At 43.0% G+C, this 25798-nt stretch overlaps 1 protein-coding gene across 1 annotated transcript in view; it reads right to left on the bottom strand.

Moving 5' to 3' along the window:
• The window catches only part of LOC124616620, a 175493-nt gene that overhangs the window by 57337 nt on the left and 92358 nt on the right, over positions 1-25798 (bottom strand). Inside the window, exon 2 of the mRNA XM_047144944.1 lies at positions 11047-11311. Coding sequence (XP_047000900.1) covers positions 11047-11311 — 265 coding nt within the window. The remainder of the gene's footprint in view (positions 1-11046; positions 11312-25798) is intronic.

The raw sequence follows: 25798 nt of genomic DNA on the forward strand, positions 1-25798 counted from the left end.
CATAAACAAAAATCTAATTCTTCTACGACGACCAATCCAGCTGTTAGGATAAGTGCGATTAAAATCTTCCCTCACACGGCTGGTGAAATGTGGACGGATTCTGTCATTCTAGAAGTACACTGCAGTCCACATGGGCCCGGGAACGTCCTCAAAGTGTTCAACAAACCAGTTTTCCAAGAAATGCAAGTAATTTAGCCCCGACATTCGCTGTTTTAAAATGGCTGTACCTATCAGCATGATACCGACCATGCCGCACCAAACACCGATCGAAAAACGAACTTGCAAACAGGTTTCAACTGTAGCATGTGGATTTTCCTGCTACCGTAGATGATTTTTTTTAATAAAACGCAAAGAGGCTGGGTGTGTGAGACACATACGTCCGTGCAACTGGCTCAAAAACAAACGTACATCAAATGATTTCTGTCTCGGAAAACATTCGGAATAGGGCATATGTCCATATGAAGTTTATTGCTTCAAATGACCATTCCTGTGAAATCCCTGGGTATTGACTATTCCTCCTGGGACATCCTGTATAGATAATATACCAACCTTACTCACTCGGCATGTCAGGAATTTCGTACCTTGGACATGGAACGCACAACAGGTAACGAAAGGCTGCACTTCGAACAGGATAGTGCTGTAACAAAGATTTCATTAACTCATGCATGCCAGCAGAGAAGCTAGTAAAACTCATTACAAAATATTATTTCGTCTTGATCACAGGAACAGTTTATTGATTATCAGTTTCGACTCTCACAGACTCATCTTCATAACAAAAATGTCGTAAAATGCAAAGTTCGACCCACCGTTTACTACTGTTTGAGGTACAGGGTGACGACGATTGAACTATATGAAATAAAATCGTCATAACTTCTGAACGGTTAGCGTTAGGATGCTCAAAGTGCACGGTTGGCCGCAGAACATGATGGAAATTAGTATGCGTGTTGTTGTTTGGTCTAGCGACGAAGCCCACTTTCATTTGGATGGGTTCGTCAATAAGCAAAACTGGCGCATTTGGTGCACTGAGAATCCGCATTTCGCGATCGAGAAGTCTCTTCACCATCAACGAGTGACTGTGGTGTGCAATGTTCAGCCACGTAATAACCGGTGCGAAATTCCTTGATGGCACGGTGACTACCGAACCGTACGTGAAGGTTTTGGAAGATGATTTCATCCCTATTATCCAAAATGATCCTGATTTCAATATGATGCGTTTCATGCGCGGCGGAGCTCGACCCCATCGAGGCAGAAAATTATTTTTTGTCCTGGAAGAGCATTTTGGGGATTGCGTTCTGGCTCTGGGGTACCCAGAGGCCACTGGCACGGGCCTCAATTGGCCGCCACATTGTCCGGATCTGAACACATGCGACTCATTTTTGTGGGGCTATATTAAATACAAGATGTATAGCAATAACCCCAAAACCATTGCTGAGCTGAAAACAGCCATTCAGGGGGTTATCGACAGCATCGATGTTACGACACTTCAGCGGGTCTTGCAGAATTTCGCCATTCGTATGCGCCACATCATTACCAAGGATGGCAAGCACACCGAGCATGTCATAACCTAAACCTGAATATCTGTAGCGACGTTTAAATGTTGAATATAGTGTGTGCAAGCTGTAGTTTTGTAACTAATTTACGTTTTTTTCATTTAGTTTAATAATTGTCACCCTGTACGTATAAATACTACAGCAGTTTCACCTGTCACGAAGTCATCTCCAGGTAGAAAAGTTCACTGCAATGTGCAGTTCGTTCTCCACCTTAGTACCGTATCTTTTTCCTAGGCTTTTCTCGCGTCTTCACAAGCTCGGCGTGTTATTCCGGATCTGGCAATGTTATTGGTGGTAGGTGGTCAAAAGTAGTGCGTTTGATTAGAGTGCTAACAGTGGATACAGTAGAAAATTAGGAGCGTTTTATCGTCAAAGCACATAAATGGAACATTCCAATTTATTAACTAAAACAGACGTAACTTAAAATTCTCTGAAAAGATTCTTCAAAATGGGCATAATACGCTTAGCATGATTGACTACAGTGACACAAATAGAAATATTGCGCTGTTTTTTTTGTGACTTCAATACAAAAGAATGGCACAACTCAGAACAACAGTACAACACTGTTTTGAGTTTCTTAACAATGATCCGTTCGCTGTGGAATTCACAACTCAACTAACACTGTAGCGCTCTTGTTTTGAGTATGTTCCCACTCCAAACAGTTAAAGTGATACATCTGTTCTCTAACGGTCATATTATTAATTATAGCAACACACATTTGATGATTGATCAGGTATTGTTTTTTCAACCCTGTCACATTAAAAACTCAAAAATTAAGACTTGTGAGTTGTGACGGTTTTGTGGCAAGAGTGCGATATAGAGACTATTCCTGTTTTACTCACTTTTTACGGTAAGAATTTCTTACCGCAGAAAGGCATTGGAAAACAGATAAGGAAATTCTAGGAGTGACGTCATATAAACACCTTAAGAAAATGCTGCATACCGTGCAGTATCCTGCAACGGCAGGGATTGTCACTTCCTCATGCGTGCTAGAGGAACAGCAAGAAGAATTTATTACAGAACAATAGTACATCTTCATCAGAAAGCAATTGTATTGGCTACCAGTTTCGAGATGAAAAAAAGTCACTGCCGAATGCATTTTGTTCCAGACGTTAGTAATGTTTGTCATACGTAGAAATACTGTACGGGTTTCGACTATCGTGGAGCAATCTACAGGTCAAGAACGTCACTGCATAATTCAGCCGTTCCAGAGCTTGCTACTGTTTGACACACGAAGAAATACTGTCACAGCTTCGTGTCTCGCAGACTGATTTTCAGATTTGAAAGGTCACTGCAAAACGCAGTTCATTTCAGAATTTAATACTGTTTGACACATAAATACTATACCCATTTCGACTGTCACAAATTCAAATGGCTGTGAGCACTATGGGACTTAACATCTGTGGTCATCAGTCCCCTAGAACTTAGAACTAATTGAACCTAACTAACCTAAGGACATCACACACATCCATGCCCGAGGCAGGATTCGAGCCTGCGACCGTAGCGGTCACGCGGTTCCAGACTGAAGCGCCTAGAACCGCACGGCCACACCGGCCGGCTGTCACAAATTCATCTTAAGCCCAAAAGGTTACTATAAATTCAGTTCAGTCCAGAGCTTACTTCTGTACGACATACATAAAATGAAGCATAGTGTTTGACATACATACAAATATGCATAGTAAAAATGGTTCAAATGGCTCTGAGAACTATGGGACTTAACATCAGAGGTCATCAGTCCCCTAGAACTCAGAACTATTTAAACCTAACTAACCTAAGGACATCACACACATCCATGTCCGAGGCAGAATTCGAACCTGCGGCCGTAGTGGTCGCGGGGTTCCAGACTGAAGCGCCTAGAACCGCTCGGCCACAGCGGCCGGCTATTCGTAGTACTACAAGTATTGTACAGTGTGAATCATGTAAAGCAACTCAGAAAGTTTTGTGTAGATTTTTTTCAAATGATTACGTCTGTTCTGTTTCAGGTGAAAATAATTACCAGAAAGGACTTCACCTCAAGTGAGAAGCCCAATGTATGGTGCGGTATGGGGAAACGAAATCATTCATTGCTGTACGAAGAAATTTCCAAAGTGAATTCCAGAGTGAGTCACCAAACGTTAAGGCGATTATGGCTCGGTATGACAAGTTGTTAGCAACTGGTAGTGCAAACAGACAGACAGGTTCCGGCAGAAAACGCACCTCTCAAGAAAACAGGAGATCAGAGAGATCTTCCAATGAAGCTCATTAAAGTCAATTCGCCGAACTAAAACTCCTTCGCCCACTATTTGAGACGGTGCTGTATAAACGACTTCGCTTGAACGCTTACAAAAATCAAATAGCGCAAGCCTTCAAGCGAAACGACTTGCATCTTCACCACGGTTTGCTATTGAGACGTTGGATCAGATAGGACAAAGTGCCAACTATCTAGGAAATGCCATATTTTCTGGCGAAGGTTTTGGAAAAGTTAATCGGCACAATATTCGCATCTGGGATTAGGTAAATCCGCACAGTTTTCCGGAACATCTCACAGGCAGCAAAAACGTGAATGTGTAGTGCACGCTGATGATAACATAGTTAGATCATTTTTCTTCACTGAGCAAATTGTAAGAAGAACCGTTTATCTGGACAATTTGACACAAGGCGCCAAGTGCCAAGAGTATATCACATTCGCGTGGGACTCATCTTGTTGCTTCCTTTGGTCCAAAGAGAAGCTGACATACTTAGGTTGGTGTGGCTGCGCTCCGAGATGACTTCGGAATGCCTGCACAGCGGTGAGCTTCCGACGTCAATAGATACCAAATGCTGGGAGGAGCAGTGCCCAAGGAGTACGTGATGAGACTTAAGAGAACCGAAAACGTCTTCTGTCCACAGAGGTTTTCCATCTTGCCTTGACTCCAACGGTCGAAACACGGCCGTCTTTGTACCTCTGAGTCTACTCGAGGAAGGTGGAGAGCTACTCGTATTTGAATTTTTTTCTGAATCATCTTGAGAAAATAAACTCTCGCTATGATCAAACAGGTCTTTGATGCATGCATAACGTACCAGATAATAACACAAAACAATTTAAAGGAGGTTACTTTAAAAGTACATCTCTGTAAAATATTCTCAGTTGTATGTAAGTAAGAAAAAAATTACAATTAACCATATAAAAAATCTATTTGTGTTCTTACAGTTTAAAGTTAATCAAGATATAAGAAAATCTTCAAGAAATAAAAACTGTCTATAGAAATCATCTTAAAATTGAACACATTGTGATGACTGTAGAATTAGTCTTATAAGTGAAGAAAATAGAATTAACTTCGAGAACATGTATAGTTGGTCCGTTTCTCATTTTCCAATTTATTTTACTTTTGTTAATATACATCTTATGGTCTCTTCCAAGTCCTTCTCTGTCTCTGACATAATTACAGTGCCACTGGTAAATCTCAAGATTTTTTTTTTTCTCCCTGAACTTTAATTTTTTCAGCAAATTTTTCTTTTGATTACTTTGCTGCTTGCTCAGTGTATAGATTGAATAACATCGAGAGTAGGCTACAAACTTGTCTCGCTCCCTCCTGTTTCTCTTTGATGTCCTTCGACTCTCATAACTGCCAACGGCCTTGTGCAGCGGTAACACCGATTCACGTCGGATAACCAAAGTTAAGCACTGTCGGGCTGGGCTAGCACTAGGATGGGTGACCATACGTTCCGCCGAGCGCCTGTTGGCAAGCGGGGTGCACTCAGCTCTTGTGACGCAAACTGAGGAGCTATTTGATTGAGAAGCAGCGGCTCCGGTCTGGTAAACTGACATACGGCCGGGAGGGCGGTGTGCTGACAACATGCCGCTTCATACCCGCATCCAGTGACGCCTCTGGGCTGAGGATGATACGGCGGCCGGTCGGAACCGTTGGGCCTTCATGACCTGTTCGGGCAGAGTTTAGTTTAGTTTTTAGACACTTATAACTGCCATCTGGTTTCTGCACAAGTTATGAATAACATTTCACTCCCTGTATTTTATCGCTACTATCTACATTGAATTTCTAAGAGTATATGCCATTCAAGACTGTCAAAAGCTTTCTCCAAACCCTCAAGAATAAAAGTAGGTTTGCCTTTCTTTAATCTAGCTTCTAACATAAGTCATTGTCTCGCGTGTTGCTGCATTTCTCTGCGCCAAAACTAATCATCTCCGAGGTAGGTTTCAAACATTTTTCCGCTTCTTCTGTAAAAAATTCGTGTCAGTATTTCCAACAACGACTTGTTAAACTGATAGTTCGCTAATATTCTCACTTTTCGACAGCTGCCTTCTTTGGAATTGGTATTCTGGAAGTCTGAGGGTATTTCACGTGCCTCGTACATCTTACACACCAGGTGGAATATTTTAATCATGTCCGAGGCTCCCAAGGATCCCAGCAATTCTGAGGGATGTTATCTACTCCAGCGGACTTGTTACCAATTAAGTTTTTCAATGCTCTGTAAAATTCTCCTCGCAGTATTTCATCTCCTGTCTTATTTTTATTTACTTCCTTGCTTTCAAGTTCATTCTGCTTGTATAGCCCTTCTATATGTTCTTTCCACCTTCAGCTTTGCCTGCTATGCTTAGTACTCTCTTGCAATCTCAGCTCTTGATATTCGTACTGGTTCTACATACTGCCGAAGACGATGTGGCATTTAACTTTTTGTGTTATAATTAGTTCCGTTACACTACGTTTTCGGTCTGAGAAACTGGCTAGGCCGGCCGATGTGGCCGCGCGGTTCTAGGCGCTTCAGACTGGAACTGCGCGACTGCTACGGTCGCAGGTTCGAATCCTGCCTCGGGCATGGATGTGTGTGATGTCCTTAGGTTAGTTAGGTTTAAGTAGTTCTAAGTTCTAGGGGACTGATGACCTCAGCAGTTAAGTACCATAGTGCTCAGAGCCATTTGAACCAACTGATGACCTTAGAAGTTAAGTCCCATAGTGCTCAGAGCCATTTGAACCATTTTAGATTGGCTAGTGACCAACAACAACAGGAAGGGAGCGCATATTCATGGATTACGCTTATGAAGTTATGCTAGTGTTTTTGGTGATTTTTGTTGTGTAGCGGGTCCAGGTATACTTCTCTGCCCAAGTCTGCAGCTCTTGGTCTAGTGGCTAGCGTTCCTACCTCTGGATCACGGGGATCCGGGTTCGATTCCCGGACAGTCTAAAATGGTTCAAATGACTCTGAGCACTATGGAGCTTCTAAGGTCATCAGTTGGTTCAAATGGCTCTGAGCAGTATGGGACTTAACTGCTGAGGTCATCAGTCCCCTAGAACTTAGAACTACTTAAACCTAACTAACCTCTGCCCGGGGACCGGGTGTTTGTGTTGTCCTCATTATTTCACCATCATTCATGGAAGTGACTAGACTGGACTGTGTACGGATTGGAAATGTGTATGGGCGCTGATAACCGCGCAGTTGAGCGCCTCACAAACCAAACATCATCATCATCATCATCATCTGTACCCAACGTTTGGTCCTACAGTGCTGGACACATCATTAGTGCATAAAACGGTCCAGAAAGCTGTTACAATCTCAAACACGGTAACAAGCCGAACTGTTTACACATATCCACGAACGGGCGGTTCGTGACATAACCAAAGCGGTGTCTAAAATCGTGAAATCGCGCAGTCGTGTGTTAGGGAGCCTGACGTTGTCCCCAGCAGTGGAAGACGGAAGGTTAAGACAAATGTGCTTTGGACCACGGCTTAAATAAAACTCACCAAATACGCAAACTCCTGCCGTTTAAACTTGCATCGTATGCACATGTTCTTTTGTTTCAGTTTAATCGAAGATTTCTTTGCCAAACCAAGTCGACATAGGTGGAAAGACTTCCGTGCGTATGACGGATTTTCTTTTCAGCAAATTTTTAGTTCAACAACCAAAAGTCCTAAATAACGTAGCCAAATATTACTTTTAGAAATTTTTACATGGCAGGAGAAGCCGACGCCGATGAAGGTGAAGGGGAAGGTAGAAGCCTCGCCACCCTCTCCCCCCAGTTAGTGAGCACACTGTGCTCACATTGTTAAGGACAGCTATTCAAATTCACGTCCCACCATACAGATCACGGTTTTTCGTTGTTTTCCTAAACCGATTAAGACAAATGCCGGAATGATTCGTTTGAAAAGGATGCAGTCAGTTTCCTTTCTCATCCTTCCCCCAATCTGAGCTAGTGTTCCGTCCATAACGACATATCGTCGACGGCCCTAAACTTCCTCCCTATCTTGTTGCCGTCGAGGCTTACACGGAGGGCTATCGCACTCATGTACCCTCCGCCACGCCTAGCGATGCGGCTTGCGAAACTTAGACATACATGTACATCGCGGGCGTATTCGCCACGAACGCAATTCACGTTCTGTTAAATACTAGGGTTGGAACTTAAATAGTGGCGACTATTTATTCACAAGCGATACAAAAGAGTTACATGCTTGCTCCTGTTACTGCCTTTCAAAGCAGTCACCAACGTTGTGTAGAACCCGTTGCCAGCGATGTGGAAGACGTAGTATACCGTTACCAGAGCCGGTTCTGTTGATGGTGCGAGTGGAGCGGTCTACTGCCTGTAGAATCTCTGGGACAGTTCTGAAGCGAAAGCCATGAAGTGGTTCCTTCATCTTCGGAATCAAATCAAAGTCACAAGGACTTAAGTCCGGGGAGTATGGTGGATGGTACAGTACCTCCCAGTCCCATCGACCGAACAGAGCAGCCACAGCTTGCGCTGTATGCGCCTGCACATTGTTGTGCAAAATGATGGGTGGGTTGCACAGAAAATGTCGCCTTTTTTTTTCGTAAAGCTGGTCGCAGGTGTTGCTCCAAAAACGAACAGTAATACTGAACATTGACGGTCTGCCGTCTATCACCATATTGGGGCTCTGACGCACTTTCGACTTTGGCGGCGACCCATAATGACGCCATTTGTTGGATTGGCGTTTCACTTTTGGCTCGTACGATGTGGACCATGTCTCATCCAGCGTTGCGATACGGCGTAAGAAAGACTCTCCTTCGCGCTCATAGCGCTCCAAGTGCGTCTGAGCAGCGTCGTAACGCATCCATTTCCGCATTTTCGTCAAGTCATGCGGAACCCACCGTGATGCAGTTTTTCGCATGCCCAGGCGTTCCTTCAGGATGCGAAGCACTGTCGTATGCGCTAATCCGGTTTCGTGGGTGAGCTCACGAATCGTATGGCGTCTATCACTGTTCACTAATGCGGCAACAGTATGCACTTCTTCAGAGACGCTAGGACGACCTGCCCGATGCATGTCTGCCACAGTTTGCCGACCTTCGTTGAAGGCATTTACCCAACGTGCCACTGTTCTGTACGGCAATGCTGATACCCCGCACTCCTCTTGAAGACCTTGATGGCACTGTCATGCTGTACGACCTCTGCCACATTCAATCTCGATCCAACTCCGTTGTTCCTGTTTCGAAAACTTAGTGACACCGTTACGTTAGACCGCTCACTCACAAGTGGCTGTGTTTCCCTCGATTGTGCGCACGCCGGTGACGTGGGACGGGCGAGTCTATTTGCTCGGAGGTAAGGTATGTATGTCAACAACGTGTGCTATCAGCGACAATAGTAGATTCAACTGTATAGTGTTTGAAAGTCGTTTGACTATCGAAAATGGTTCCAACAAGTCACCACTGGAAAACACTGCTTTGTATCGCAATAACTCAAGATGTAAAGTAATACCACGATACTAGAAATATCAGGGAACACCTTATCACAGATAAGACTGTCCTTAAGGCTTGTAAGCTCACATTTATTGCAATAAATGACATACCTGAAATGTTACCACTCTCATTATGACGTCAGATAGGTAATGCACGTAGGAAGTTCGTCGTATTCATGATTTCCTCTTCAAAGTAACATACCGTAATTGTTATTTAACAAAAAATGACATTAAAAACTTAAGTTATTCACGAGCAGCTAGTTGCGAATATGTATGAACTTCAAATGACACGACGAACCGTCTCGTTCTGCATATGGATTCAAACCCAGGTCTTGCAGATGAAGATTTCGTGACTGACGGAAACTAACAGTCATTCCTGACTAGACATAATGAGAGTAATATACCTCGATTTTAGACAGTATCAGTTAGCAAATATCAACTTTAAATTACATAACGTAAAAATTTTTAACGTGGGTGAATTCCTACCCAGCGTCTATTGTCCCTGTTAACGAACTACCAGAGATGTTAAACAATGCTTCTTCACAACTAACTTACTTGAAATGCCGTGAGGTAAAGCTTTGTGTTGGACAGGGATTCGAACCCAGAACCTAATCGGATTGATATCGAAGCACAATCAGCTGTGATATATTGGATTTTCTCGGCAGTAGCTAGATGTTTTAACTGAACTGACGAGACGAAATATTAAGTTTTTCCTTCCCAGGACTCCAACCCGGCACCTATTGCTGTTATATTCTAAAGAAAACGAACGTTAAATATGGGTTTGTTACACCAGCAGCGACATGTGAGCATGTTTCAATTAGAAATAATATGACGAAGAGTTCAGTGCTGACTGGGAATCGAACCCCACACATATCGTTGTTGACTACATACAAACAGACGTCAGCTACCGAATTTTTCTCCACCAGCAGCTCGGAATAACACCCTTGAACTTACAGTGATCTCGCATATAGTTATATGTCTCGCTGGGAGTTAAAAAGTCAGATATCGTTAATGTTGACAACGAATGAAAATGCATTAAAAATCAAAATAATTTTCCACCAGCAGATAGGTGTTCTCATGCTAGAGCTTGATAATTCATAATGAAAACCTTAGTGCCCGGCCAGGATTCAAACCCATTCACGCCCAATATGTGGAGATGTTGAGGAATCTGCAGTTTTGAACAAACAACAAATTGCAGTCGAGTTGTCTTGTCACGAAGGGATCAAATTCCGCGTTAAGAGCGGTCTGAGTTGCATTCCCAGTTCAGAACCAATTTTATCGGGATACAGAAGCTCAAATAAAAGATGGAATAAGTATCCTGTGACCCTACATAGCGATTGCTTCGTCACTGAAAATAAATAACTAGTATAAGAAAGGATACTGGTAGAGTTTCTACATGTCGCCACTCGTGAGTTTATTCTGGTTCAACCTAACGTTTACTTGGTAGAGAAGGAATATCATGTTCAATGTGAATTTCAGACCACACTTCCATTATACCTTCTTCACTTGGCGTAGCTAGAAGCGGATAGAATATGTCTCTCCCTATCAAATGGTTCAAATGGCTCTGAGCACTATGGGACTCAACATCTGAGGTCATCAGTCCCCTAGACTTAGAACTACTTAAACCTAAAGACGTCACACACATCCATGCCCGAGGCAGGACTCGAACCTGCGACCGTAGCGGTCGCGCGGCTCCAGACTGTAGCGTCTAGAACCGCTCGGCCACCCTGGCCGGCCAACGTTTTCAGAACGCGCCACTGACGTACATGAAGATTAACGTTACACGTCGTTGAAAGCAATGCCACTGCCGATATTTGCTCTTTTGCCGGCCCTACCTTCAGCCAGACAGTCTGCAACTTCCTGCAGTGGGAGACCTCTGCGTTGCTGCTGGTGAGTGTTGCTTCCCGCCTGGGCCGCGTGGGAGTGTCGACAGAGGGTGTACGAACTTGTGGAGCGGCCTGTGGCGCGACAGCTTTCTCCGAGGTGCGTCGCCGACAGTGCTGGGCACACGGTGCAGCGGGACAGGGCGTCTGATAACACACGTTACGGGGCAGCGACCTTGCTACGGGTGCCGGGCTTGTAGCTGTCACGTGGTCGTACCTGAAACCAAAGGCAAAATTCTGGTGACTTCACTAGTACGCATGTGGCGTTACCGTAAACAACCGTGTGCATACGTGTTTTGAGGTTATCCATCGCGAGATTGTGCACTTCGACAATCGTGTTTGACGAGGATGGTGTATCTACATTCCACTTGGAAATGAGCCTCGCACTACTAATGCTTAAGAAAGAACAATTGTAAAATACATCCTGTTGGGACGATCGCTTTCTTGAAATTTGTCGAAGCTGTGGTGCCTACCCAGAAGAGGGTGACAGAAGAAGTTGTATTAAAAAAGAAATCACTGTAATGTTTAATGTATTTTGCGTAGGGGGTGCTACACAGGGTGCACGTTTTTGAAACATTACCGCTAGGAAATAGAAATATATTATTTACGGCCCAAACAGCATGTTTGTACAGAGTGATGTAGAAAAGACGGGCAACCTCAGATATTTCCAGAACGAGTAAACATATCGAGAAATGGTTTTCGATAACTTACAGAGAACAATGTCGCAAATTGTATGAGTTAGGCAAGTAATTTTAAGGTTTTAAAGCTCCAGAATTATGACACCACTTAAGATATTGGAACTATACGGGGGTGGTCCACTGATAGTGACCGGGCCAAATATCTCACGAAATAAGCATCAAACGAAAAAACTACAAAGAACGAAACTCGTCTAGCTTGAAGGGGGAAACCAGATGTCTATGGTTCGCCCGCTAGATGGCGCTGCCATAGGTCAAACGGATATCAACTGCGTTTTTTTTAAAATAGGAATCCACAATTTTTATTACATATTCGTGTAGTATGTAAAGAAATATGAATGTTTTCGTTGGACCACTTTTTTCGCTTTGTAATAGATGATGCTGTAATAGTCACAAACGTATAAGTACGTGGTATCACGTAACATTCCGCCAATGCGGACGGTATTTGCTTCGTGATACATTACCCGTGTTAAAATGGACCGTTTACCAATTGCGGAAAAGGTCGATATCGTGTTGATGTATGGCTATTGTGATCAAAATGCCCAACGGGCGTGTGCTATGTATGCTGCTCGGTATCCTGGACGACATCATCCAAGTGTCCGGACCGTTCGGCGGATAGTTACGTTATTTAAGGAAACAGGAAGTGTTCAGCCACATATGAAACGTCAACCACGACCTGCAACAAATGATGATTCCCAAGTAGCTGTTTTAGCTGCCGTCTCGGCTAATCCGCACATCAGTAGCAGACAAATTGCGGTCGAATCGGGAATCTCAAAAACGTCGGTGTTGAGAATGCTACATCAACATCGATTGCACCCGTACCATATTTCTATGCACCAGGAATTGCATGTCGTGTGCAGTTCTGCCACTGAGCACAAGCGAAATTACGGGACGATAACAGATTTTTTGCACGCGTTCTATTTAGTGACGAAGCGTCATTCACCAACAGCGGTAACGTAAACCGGCATTATATGCACTATTGGGCAACGGAAAATCCACGATGGCTGCCACAAGTGGAACATCAGGCCCCTATTTTATCGATGGCAATTTAAATGGTGCAATGTATGCTGATTTCCTACATAATGTTCTACCGTTGTTACTACAAGATGTTTCACTGCATGACGGAATGCCGATGTACTTCCAACATGATGGATGTCCGGCACATAGCCCGCGGTCGTCGTCTCATGGCCCGCACGTTCACCGGATCTGACGTCCCCGGATTTCTTTCTGTGGGGAAAGTTGAAGGATATTTGCTACCGTGATCCACCGACAACGTCTGACAACATGCGTCAGCGCATTGTCAATGCATGTGCGAACATTACGGAAGGCGAACTACTCGCTGTTGAGAGGAATGTCGTTACACGTATTGCCAAATGCGTTGAGGTTGACGGACATCATTTTGAACACTTATTGTATTAATGTGGTACTTACAGGTAATCACGCTGTAACAGCATGCGTTCTCAGGAATGATAAGTTAACAAAGGTACATGTATCACATTTGAACAACCGAAATAAAATGTTCAAACGTACCTACGTCATTTATTTTAATTTAAAAACCTACCTGTTACCAACTGTTCGTCTAAAATAGTGAGCCATATGTTTGTCACTATTACGGCGCCATCTATCACAAAGCGAAAAAAGTGGTCCAACTAAAACATTCATATATCTTTACGTACTACACGAATATTTAAAAAAAAACGCAGTTGATATCCGTTTGACCTATGGGAGCGCCATCTATCGGGCCAACCATAGCGCCATCTGGTTTCCCCCTTCAAGCTAGACAAGTTTCGTTCTTCGTAGTTTTTTCGTTTGACGCTTATTTCGTGAGATATTTGGCCCGGTCACTATCAATGGGCCACCCTGTATACTAACTATACAATGAAGACTTTGACGAACGGATTTCTTAGTTGCTGCAGAGCCTTCCATGTTGTAAGACCCTGGTCCAAGAAACTGTTCTCTTCCTGGCGTTTCGTCTAGACCTGCGCTGGACGTCTACGGATTCAATCTGAAAAATCTCAACGTCGCCAGGAGCACGGCCATACAACCCAGAATACTCTCTAGAAAGTAGACTCTAAGACAAAAACAACGATGCACAACTAAGAAGTCATGAAAATTTGTCATAAATCAATATTCAAGCAGATATCGTCAGGAAATACAAAATTATGAACAATGGCGGGCGACGGTCGAATGTGTGGTGCTGCAGAGCAATTTCAGCGTGCAGCTGGCGAGGATATCAAACAGGGAACATGTCGAGACCGGGGCATAAGGTTTTTGAGAATTTCGTTTTGAGTACCCAGTTGGTCAGTACGCATGCCTCACAGAAAGGCGCGGGAGCAGTACACATAGATTAGAGATTAGGTTAGACTAGATTAAGTATTCATTCCATAGACCCATAACAGAGGGAATCCTCCTGGGTGTGGAACATGTCAGATAAACACATTACAAAAATGTAATTATAAAAACTTGAGTTTCATTAATTTTAATGATCCTCAGTCAATAAACAGTAAAGTTATGTACATGAATTAAATTTAAACTCCTAATATTTACAGGTTTAATACTTACATCTGCTTTCATTAAATCCATCATTCAGACATTTGCTAGTTTCTTGGTTATTACAACCAAGTATTGTCAAAAATTAAAGTAAATTATTCATTTCAGTGATCCTCAGTTAAGAAGTCAGATTATGTACAAGATTTAAAATTAAACTTCCACTATTTACAGACTTAAGACTTACATCTGCTTTCCATACATCCATCATTCACACAGTAGGTAGTTACTTGGCTTTTACAACCAAGTATTGTCAAAAATTAAAGTATAATAAATTTTCATTAAAATGGTCTACTGCACCTGTTGAGAAACTCATAGATAGAACAGAAGGAGTTGGCCACCAAAAATTCTTTTAAATTGTGTTTAAATTGTGCCTTGTCTGAAACTAAACTCTTAACGGTTGCTGGTAACTTATTGAAAATATGCGTTGCTGAATACTGGACTCCTTTCTGGGCAAGAGTAAGTGATTTTAAATCTTTATGTATATTGTTCTTAGTCCTGGTATTGATTCTGTGTACTAAGCAGTTAGTTGGAAAAAGAGATGTATTATTTACAACAAACATAATTAAGGAATAAATATAATGAGAAGCTGTGGTTAATATGCCCAGTTCTTTGAATAGGTTTCGACATGATGTTCTTGGATTTACACTACCCATTACTCTTATTATACGCTTCTGTACTCTAAAAATTCTCTGTTTGTGAAGTTACCCCAAAATATGATACCATATGACATAATGGAGTGAAAATAAGCAAAATATGCCAGTTTTTTTTTATATTTATATCTCCTATGTCTGACATCATTAGCATTGCAAAAACAGACTTGTTTAGGCGCTTTAGTAGTTCGTTAGTATGTTGCTCCCAACATAGATATCAGCATCCGAGAGAGGACGTGTAGGTGGACTCGAAGAAGCCATTTGGAGTAATTGGCGGATCGCTGGACATTTGAACATCAGCGACGCCACCATCGACGATGTTGGCAGGAATGAGCGAACCATGGCCGAACACAGCGTCAAGAAGGAAGCGGTCGATCTAGAGAGACGACAAAACGATAGGCCTGAGCAATCGTCAGAAAGGCATTTTTAGTTCCAGACTCACCATTATCGTCGATCCGGTGTGCAGCTAGTGCTTCAGTGACGGCAGTGGCCACTTATAGGCGACTCACAGAATGGGGTCTGAGCTCACGGCTCCCCCTGCACCGACTGCCATTGACCTCTGTATACCAACAAGCCCTCTTGTGAGTGGTGTCGGCCACCTTCTGCCTGGAACCCCATTAACTGAGTTGAATCCTACTTCGAAATGAACCCCAGTGACCAGCGAAAACGTTTCTGGAGACGCCCCGGGCAGCACTGAGATACCAGTCTGGAAGTCCACAAGCCGTACGGACTGACAACCAGAAAGAATTCCATGGAGCAATCATAGCGGAGCGCTGAAGAGCGGACACTGAAATAGCCGCGTCGTTCCACAATAATTCCCGCAAACATGCCGTCATTTTGACGTCACGCGTATATCGACGACCGCATGGTCGGCTATCGACTTTGTGACGAGGAAGAATATGAATGTTATTGCTCCCCGATTCACTCGCAGCAATTTAAGCTGTCGTCCTAGGTTCCTGCCTAACCACATACTCAGAAATTGCTAAATGTTTATTCCATCCTTTGTTCTCAGATAGGACTGAATGTAAATAACAGCCAACATTGCTGAACATACTTGTATTACATTCATAAGAAACTAACAGATTGTGTTAATAACGCTAACATGAAAAAAATTGCATTTAACGGGATGCAAACCAACAACTTTTGGCTCCAGAAACTACGAGATCATTCATTACGGTGCTATGTTAAAACTCCGGTTTTGGTTATCATATTTTACCTTGAAGGTTTGTATCGTTGATACGTTATTGACATTTAGAGATAAAGGTAATGTGTTTCTGAAAAAATTTTCAGTGCTGCATTACGCTGAAACGGTATACTGCAATTTATAAAAAGTGTGTTACAATGTTAATTTGTAAATTATTGACGACAATAATTCACTCCTAAGAAATTTGGAAATTTGTGGTAAGGACTATGGGACCAGACTGATGACGTCATGGGTCCATAGGCTTACACACTACTTAATCTCACTGAAACTAGCTTACGCTAAGGACAACACACACACACCCATGCCAGAGGGGGAACTCAACCTCCGACGGAGAGAGCCCCATGAACCATGGCAAGGCGCCCTTGACCACATGGCCACCCCGCGCGGCGGTAGTCTGTGCTGCTATTTCATTTCATACCAGGATCGCTTTGGTTGTCAGCCGCGGCACAACCGTATGTCGACGATATTATATGCCCCTTTTTTCCCTTCATGGCAGAGCATCCTGGGTTTATATTACAGCGAGAGTTTCTACTGCTTGTCTTCGTACTACTCAAACCCTACTGTGGCCAGCAAGGCCACCGCATCTCTCCCTAGATAAGAACGTTTGGAGCAGGGCCTTCCAACCAGCTCGGAATTTTGACGATCTAGCTAGCCAATTGGACACAATATCCTTCAGGAATACGTCCCACAACTCTGTCAATCAGTGCCAAGCCGAATAACTGCTTGCATAAGAGCTACAGGTGGGCCAACGCATCATTGACTTGTTCAACTTGTGCAGCTCTTTCTCTTGAGAACATCATCCAATTTTTCTGAAACTGTAATTATTTGTTTGTCTGTGCATATACAGGGTGCGTCAAAAAAATGTACACACACTTTGAACTGCCATAGACAATTTATTTCCCGTTCTACAAGGTTAAATATCTGTGAGAAAGTAATATCATGTTTCTTCAACAGGTGGCAAGGAAGTAACTGCAACATGGTGGACGTGTGTTGGAGCTTTGAAGCGCGGAAGCGGATAATTAAGTGGTACTGGAAGTTTGAGAATGTAGCTGCGGTTCGAAGACAGTGGAGAAGTGAGTATGGTACAGAACCACCTTCAAGGTTAACAGTTACACGTCTACAAGGCAAATTCGAAATTCATGGAACAGTGTGTGATGTGCATAAAGGTCGATCAGGGCGACCTCGTACAGCTACAAGTGATGATTCCACAACTGCGGTCTTGGAACTGTTTCAGCGTTCGCCTCAAAAATCTTCAAGGCAAGCGGCACGTGAGAGTAATGTAAGTGCTAGTAGTGTGCTATGCATTCTGAAGAAAGGCAAGTTTCGTGTGTACATTCCAAGGCTGGTGCAACAGCTAAGTGAAGACGATCCAGATCTAAGGTTAGAATTTTGTGAATGGGTTCAGGAGATGGTGACGACGAGCGTAGCTTATCAGCACCACTGTGTAATGAAGTAACAGGCATTCAAAGTAGTAATTTGGTAACTGTGCATAGGGAACTGGGATTTATGGGTAGCATAATTTGGTAGGATGAAGCCCAATTTAAACTCAATGGAACCGTCAATAGGCACAATTGTGTGTACTGCGCTGACGATAATCCTCACATTACAGTTGAAAAGGCTGTGAATGTGCCTGGTGTAAATGTGTGGTGTGGTTTGTCTGCAAGGGGACTCATTGGGCCTTTCCGCTTTGAAGGTACTGTTACTGGAGAAACGTACCTAACAGTGCTTGCTGACTCCATACTCCCCGTCATTCGTGCATTATACGGTAATGATGAGTTTTATATCCAACAAGATGGCGCCCCACCGCACTATCATAGGGACGTACGAGCAAACCTGGATCGCAATGTGCCAGGCCAGTGGATAGGATGCAGGGGACCAATCGAGTTTCCAGCACGCTCTCCAGACCTCACGCCGCTGGATTACTTCTTATGGGGCACAGTAAAAGATGGGGTGTACAAACGTAAACCACGTAACATGGACACACTTTGGAATGAGATTCAGGCGGGGTGCGCAGAAATCTCATTGGACACTTTGGTATGATGTATGGAATCAGTGGTGACTCACACTCAGAAATGTATTGATGCTGAAGACCACCAGTTTGGACATTAATCACATTTGCAAAGTACATTTATTTTTCCAATTGGACTTTAAGCTTTCCATTTCCAGACATTTAACATTGTAGAACGGGGAATAAATTTTCTATGACGCTTCAAAGTGTGTATACATTTTTTTGATGCACCCTGTATATATCACATCTATCGGTTACTGTCCCAATCGGATATCCCTCCAAGGTGCGTTTTTTTGTCATAGAAATTATATGCTTATTTCTATGGCTTTGAGAAGAGATTTCGAAGACTGACATGGATCCAGCGGGTGTGGAGATGTCATGCGGGTCATGAACCACCCTCTACCTCCGCCTCCTCCCCCCCACCCCCCACCCCCCACCCCAAACACGTTTCAGGGGAAGCATTATATGTTATAGGCAGAAGCGAAAGGGGTGTAGGGGACAATAGAACATGCAATTTATCTCAATAACTTAGGTCTGCAATCAAATGGATTCCCCAACATCACCTATTATGACTGAGTGCATGAACATAGCTACGTGTCTGAGGACAAAAACATTGCAACAAGCGTTCCACAAGTTCAAAATTTCCAGGCGTATTCCAAATGAATGGACAACCATCCACAATGCAATCCCAGGGTTCATTGACACAACAGTTTTGAAATACACCAAAGCTTTTAAAGATCCCCACACAAAAAAGTCCAACTGCTTCTAGATGGGGGAGCTGCTATGTATTCCCGAACAGCCACTTGAAAGCGTGTTAGTGCGCCATCATGCTTGTATGACATACGCTTTCTTTCACTGAAAGGAACGTCATCCAACCGTAGCATTAGACGTTAACAGTACTGTAGCACTGGCACTTGTGTATAAGTGGTATCAGAGAAACCATTCGTTTCCGGAGCTGTGTTTATTGGGATTATTTGATTGTTTCATTGTCATCTACACGCCCTTTTTCGTTTGTACCTATAATAGTCAGACACCTTGTAGTTTTAAACATATCATTTTCCAAATTTCACAGCTGACTTTTGGAGAATAAAGTAACACAAGAACCAAGTGTCTCGCAAATAATAATGAATTCTAGAAATTACAACTAAGTTTAACATAGGACACCTTTCAGTAGACACTGTGAGATCATGCACACGTGGACTGGTTTACGACGTGACTGCTAACATTCCAGCCTGGTAAAGGTGCACATCCCCAGGCCGAACATACTTGTTATCAGTAAGTAATCAGATATGGTTCATGAGTCCACAGCTAGAACCAGTAAACCACAGGAAGATGAGTAAGGTAAGACAGAAAGGGAAAGCCCTGCACTGATATGAAAACCTTGACTGTAAGAAATCGCAAGCGGGAAGTTGTTTGTTTTGACAAAATGCGCAGTATAGTTTAATAAATAGACATAAATAAGACACGTCTTGTTTTCAGACATTTTAAGCGTATCGACATATTTTTAAAACTGTAAATTCTATCAAAAATTTTATTCTGAAAAATACATCAATGGGTACTTAACATTGGCTATTTGAAACTGAGTGCATTTAACATCAATTTCCATTGACTGAACATTGCTTACTTGCTGGGCGAGTTAACGAAGTATTACTGTGAAACCAGTCAAAAATACAAATTTAATAGTTTTGGACTGTTTCATTTATAATACTCAGATGTGCGTTAGCAAGGTTTGAAATAATGACATTAATAAACTCAAAGCTTAATCTATGATTAAGCACAATGTTAAGGATGGGCGATAACATTTCTTCCCTCGCACAGTCACATCAATTTTAGCAACCAGTGCTAAAGCTGGCAGTTTAACGTTCTTTACTTGCTTAAAGCGTTATTCACATTTAGCTGATCAGCAAAAACTTCTGAAGCACATTTACGTTCAGGAACATACTGAGGATCTTTATCTGAGTCGAAGTTATCTACGTCATCCTCAAATTTGTACAAGTCGTCCCTGAAAGGCATTTTTTGCCACGAACACCACACACATTACTACTATTAACAGCCTTGTTTTTGGCACTAACCACTGTTTGCATACACACGTCCTTACAAAGTTAAAATCAGAGAGAATCTGAAATCAGAGATAGAAAGACAGAGCTGCTATTTCTCGGTTTATCATAGAGTCGTCAACAACATTAAAGGCACACCACCAAACAATTATTGGAATGGGACAGAAATTAGTAGATGTGATGCAGATGTACAGACATACAAATGATTTTAATTTCAGAAAAAACTGGATGATTTATTCAAGAGAAACAGCTTCACAAATTGAGCAAGTCAGTCCCACGTTGGTCCACCTTTTGCACTTATGCAGGCTGTATTGCGAACAGCCACGGTTTATCATATAATATGGAATACTGTGTAGATCAACCAAGTGTGAATCACGTGTTGTAGTTCCAGCAGCTGTGCAGACAGAGGCATTTCAGCAGGCACATCATCGTATGTTGTTTTGTCATGGGGGTAAGTGAACAATAGATAAAAGAGAAGCAGAAAGGTTCTGGTAGAGAACAACATGCGCTGATGTTCAACAGTATGCCAAGAACTCCATTCTGTGTGTGCAACACCCTGATTTATGCCATCAAAAGACACAATCACAAAGACAACCGGAGTCTGATCACCCATTTCAAATGATATGAGCCGATATTTTGGAACTGTTTCGCAGGAGTCAATCAGAAACAAGTATGTGTTAACAATTATCGATCACTTTTCGAGGTATTTTAGTAATGGTAGGAACACCGCATCAGAAATGGGCACAGCAGCTTACAATACGGTAAATCTTTGGATATTTAACTTTGGGCTACCACAAAAGATTATTATGGACCAAGGGACAAATTTCAAGTCTGATCTCATTAAGCAGTTGTGTCACTTACTGAAGGTTAAGAAATTATATAAGATCCCGCTCCACCGATAGGCAAATGGTCACACGAAAAGAGTTCAAAGATGCTAAGCCATTAAGCGAATTGTTAACACCTAAACTGTGCTGTATATTTAGGTTTTGTAGTTAGTGCCTACAATTCAAAGACTCACACAGGAACAGCGTTATCACCTTACAAGGTTGTATATGGACGTAAAATGCTAAAATGCCATATCCTTTTGATGCGTTTCAACGAAAGTTGGGAAGAGAAGGTGAATACATTAAGATATTTGCAAACACTCTAAAGGAAGTCTGGAAAAAGGTAAAATAGGTGAACTCGAAAGCGCTAGAACGTCAAGAGCATGTGGGGTTAGGTAAGAGGAATTTATCACAGTGTCTTACTTGCGAACCCTTAAATTTCAAAGGGTTGGACAAAAATGTTTTTGACGAAGTTTCAAGGTCCATACCATGTCGTCGAGGTAAAGTCGCCTGTAAATGTAAAGTTACAATTGCCTGGACGAACTTCAGTTGTACATATCAGTACAATTAAATTTTTTCAAGGGGCCATAGATTCCTTTCCTCAAGTACCAGCGGAATTGCCATGTACTGAAACTCAGAAGCAAAAGAGCAGAGAAATACAGCAGAATAGGCCATATGGGTTGAGATCTAGAAATATATAGTCGGAGATGTAAGAGATAAATGGGTAATAGTAGGATTTTTTTCTTTGTTTTCATTGACGTATGTAGTGTATTTAAGAATATAGGTATTTTTTGTTGTATTCCCACTTTGTTCTAAGGAGGGAGGAAGTACATGCGAATTATTTCCTCTAGGTGATGTTGCTGATGATGCTTAGATTGAGTTTAGCGAATGTTATGATCTTGCTCCTCTTCGGAGCAGAAGGATTTGTCATCCAGCCTATGCTGAATGGGGTTTTGTTCGCGTAGAAGCCGTATGTGGTCCTCACGAATGACGTATGGTCGTTGAGACTGACCTTTAACATCTGGGAGGTAAGTAACGAAGTGAGAAGTTTGGAAGATACGTTCTTAGAAGTGTCAAAGGAAGCAAAATGGGGAATACGGTAGGGGATACATGGAGTGAGTAACATGGACTTAAGTTTCTCTATGATAAGCTGGGAGAGCAGATACATCTAGTAACAGGTACAATGTCACATTTTTGGCGTAGAGGGAGAGAGAATGGCTGAAGGTGGGTGATAAACTAATAAAAACCGTTGTATGGCATTGGAGATAATGATGATATTTCAAGTTTGTTTAGTACAATAGGCCAAGTGCAAGAAATAGGACGACATACAGAAACAAAAGTGGACTGAAATACGGCGCAAATTACAGGTACGGAGCAAGGATTGGTAAATATAAGTAAAATGATGCATAAAATAACAACTGAGTTACAGTAATATGCTAATTATACAAAGATTACCACAAATAAGGATTTATGTATGATGCAGAACCTATGAAAACATTAACAGCAGAGTAGGGATATTTAGGTTGATGGAAAAATTAGAAAACAGTTCAAGAGGCGCTATGAAAGAATTGGAAAGAATTCAAGAATCTGTCCACATTGTTCCGCATAAACTATTAAGCACTACGTTGTTAACACAAAAAATATATCGGCAAAGATTACTGCAAGCAGAAAGGGAATTTCCCGCAGGACTGCATTATGTTGTTTCCCTAAATCAGAGCAGCAAAGCATTTTACTATCATGTTTCCGCATTTAAATTTTACTCTGATAAAGCACGTATATATATTAACGTATAACACCCAGTCACTACCTTTAATGTTATACGATTCACTCATATGCAGTTGGATGGAGAGTTCCTTCTCTAGATTGTCGCACAGATGACAAAATGGTAGATATCGAAATAGACGACAGAGGGATAGAGAAACAATTAAAATCGCTCAAAAGAGGAAAGGCCTCTGGACCTGATGGGATACCAGTTCAATTTTACACAGAGTACGCGAAGGAACTTGCCCCCCTTCTTGCAGCGGCGTACCGTAGGTCTCTAGAAGAGCGTAGCGTTCCAAAGGATTGGAAAAGGGCACAGGTCATCCCCATTTTCAAGAAGGGACGTCGAGCAGATGTGCAGAACTATAGACCTATATCTCTAACGTCGATCAGTTGTAGAATTTTGGAACACGTATTGTGTTCGAGTTTAATCTGCCAGGAAGTTTTATATCAGCGCACACTCCGCTGCAGAGTGAAAATCTCATTCTTAAACTAATTGCATGACAAATTATCTTCTCAAATTTTTGGGTGAACGCTTTTCGAATGCAGTGTTTAAGTGTTGGACAAAAGTAGGTGAACACCATAAGAAATGCATGCCTGAACGAAAATGCAGATGCTAACAAGCCTGGAAGTTGTGCAGTTGCATTTGATCACAGACGGCGCCTGTGCAAAGTCACAATATGTTGCAAGTGTTTGTCGTTCATAGGACAGTGTTCTGAGTAATTGTCAGTGCATTATGACGGAATTAAGTGAATTCGAATGTGGGCAGATTGTTGGAGCTCATCTGGTGGGTGTTTCCATAAGTGGCCGAAGTGGTTCGTGTTTCTAGACGTCGTCTGCTAACAGACAGGTTAGTGGCTTTGCTACCAGAGCGCCGTTTGTGTCTACCCTTTAATAGGGAATTAGGACTGAGAGTAAATCGAAGAAAGACGAAAGTAGTGAGAAGTAGCAGAAATGAGAACATCCAGAAACTTAACACCAGGATTGATGGTCACGAAGTAGATGAAGTCAAGGAATTCTGCTACCTAGGCAGCAAAATGACCAATGACGGATGGAGAAAGGAGGACGTCAAAAGTGGAGTAACACTAGCAAAAAGGGCACTTCTGGCCAAGAGAAGCCTACTAGTATCAAACATAGGCCTTAATTTGGGGAATATACGTTTGGAAAAAGTGTTCAAATGTGTGTGGAATTCTGTGGGACCAAACTGCTGAGGTCATCGGTCCCTAGTCTTGCACACTACTTTAACTAACTTATGCTAAGAACAACACACACGCCCATGCCCGAGGGAGGACTCGAACTTCCGGCGGGAGGGGCCACGCAATCCGTGACATGGCGCCTCAAACTGCGCGGCCACTCCGCGCGGAATACGTTTCGAGAGCAGCATTGTATGGTAGTGAGACATGGACTGTGGGAAAACCGGAACAGAAGAGAATCGAAGCATTTGAGGTGTGGTGCTACAGAAGAATATTGAAAATTAGGCATGCTGGAAAGGTAAGGAATGAGGAGGTTCTGCCCAGAACTGGAAAACACTGACCAAGCATAAAGGACAGGAGGATAGGATATTTGTTAAGACATGAGGGATGGACTTTCATGGTACTAGAGGCAGCTGTAGAGGGCAAAAACTGTAGAGGAAGACAGAGATCGGAATAGATACATAAAATAAATGAGGACGTAGGCTGCAAGTGCTAATCTGAGATGAAGAGGTTGGCACAGGAGAGAAATTGAGAAATTCGTGGTGGGCCTCATCAAACCGGTCCGAAGACTGATGACTCAAAAAAACAGCAAAAAAGGAAATATTCGCGATCAGAAGGCTCATAGCGGTGCAAACGTGGGAAGCCAGCAGACAACCATACCACTGAGATACACACTCGTGCCTCTTACAGCCAACTGAGCGAGTTTGGTCAAATTGTGGCCTTCCGAGTGGGATGGGATGGGATTGTTTGGGGGGAAGAGACCAAACAGAGAGGTCATCGGTCTCATGGGATAAGGGAAGGACGGGAAAGGAATTCGGCGGTGCCCTTTCAAAGGAACCATCCCGGCATTTGCCTGGAGCTATTTAGGGAAATCACGGAAAACCTAAATCAGGATGGCCGGACGCGGGATTGAACCGTCGACCTCCCGAGTCCGGTGTGCTAACCACTGCGCCACCTCGCTCGGTGGTTCCGAGTGGGGGGGGATGATCCTTTCGGAGAATTGCCACACAGGCTGTACATGCTGCGTCAGTTATGCAATGATGTTGGTACGAATGGTCACGTGAATATTCTCCAACAGTAGACGTCCACGAAGCACAGTGACTGCCGCCAGGATCGTCATATTGTAAAGGCAGCAGTGACAGATCGTGCAGCTACCACAGCAGAGATAAAAGGGCTTATGAACCCAGACGTGTCAACACGAACTGTTGCTAACCTGTTATTGGGAGTGGGACCATCAGTACGCACACCTCTAGCCCGTCTTCCAACCACGCCACAGCATAGACGTGCGCGGCTCGACTGATGCAGTCAGAAGACCACTTGGAAGACAAAATGGCTCGCCTTGGACTGTAGGGATGAAAGCAGATTCTGCCTGCGTGCAAGTGGTGGTTGCTTGCGTGTACGACGTAAACCTGGTGAGCGCTCTCAGGGTAAAGTGCATTCGTTCAAGACAGACTGACCCCTTCCCAGGCATTATGGACTGAGGTGCGATGACCTACAACTCTCGTTCACCTTTGGTGTTTCTGGAGGAGCCGTTAACCAGAGCTCGGTACGTGCAGAATGTTACACTACTGGCCATTAAAACTGCTACACCACGAAGATGACGTGCAACAGATGCGAAATTTAACCGACAGGAAGAAGATGCTGTGATATGCAAATGACTAGCTTTTCAGAGTATTCACACAAGGTTGGCGCCGGTGGCGACACCTACAACGTGCTCACATGAGGAAAGTTTCCAACCGATTTCTCCTACACAAACAGCCGT

The sequence above is a fragment of the Schistocerca americana genome, chromosome 5 (assembly GCF_021461395.2).
Source record: "Schistocerca americana isolate TAMUIC-IGC-003095 chromosome 5, iqSchAmer2.1, whole genome shotgun sequence".
Classification (NCBI taxonomy): Eukaryota; Metazoa; Arthropoda; class Insecta; order Orthoptera; family Acrididae; genus Schistocerca; species Schistocerca americana.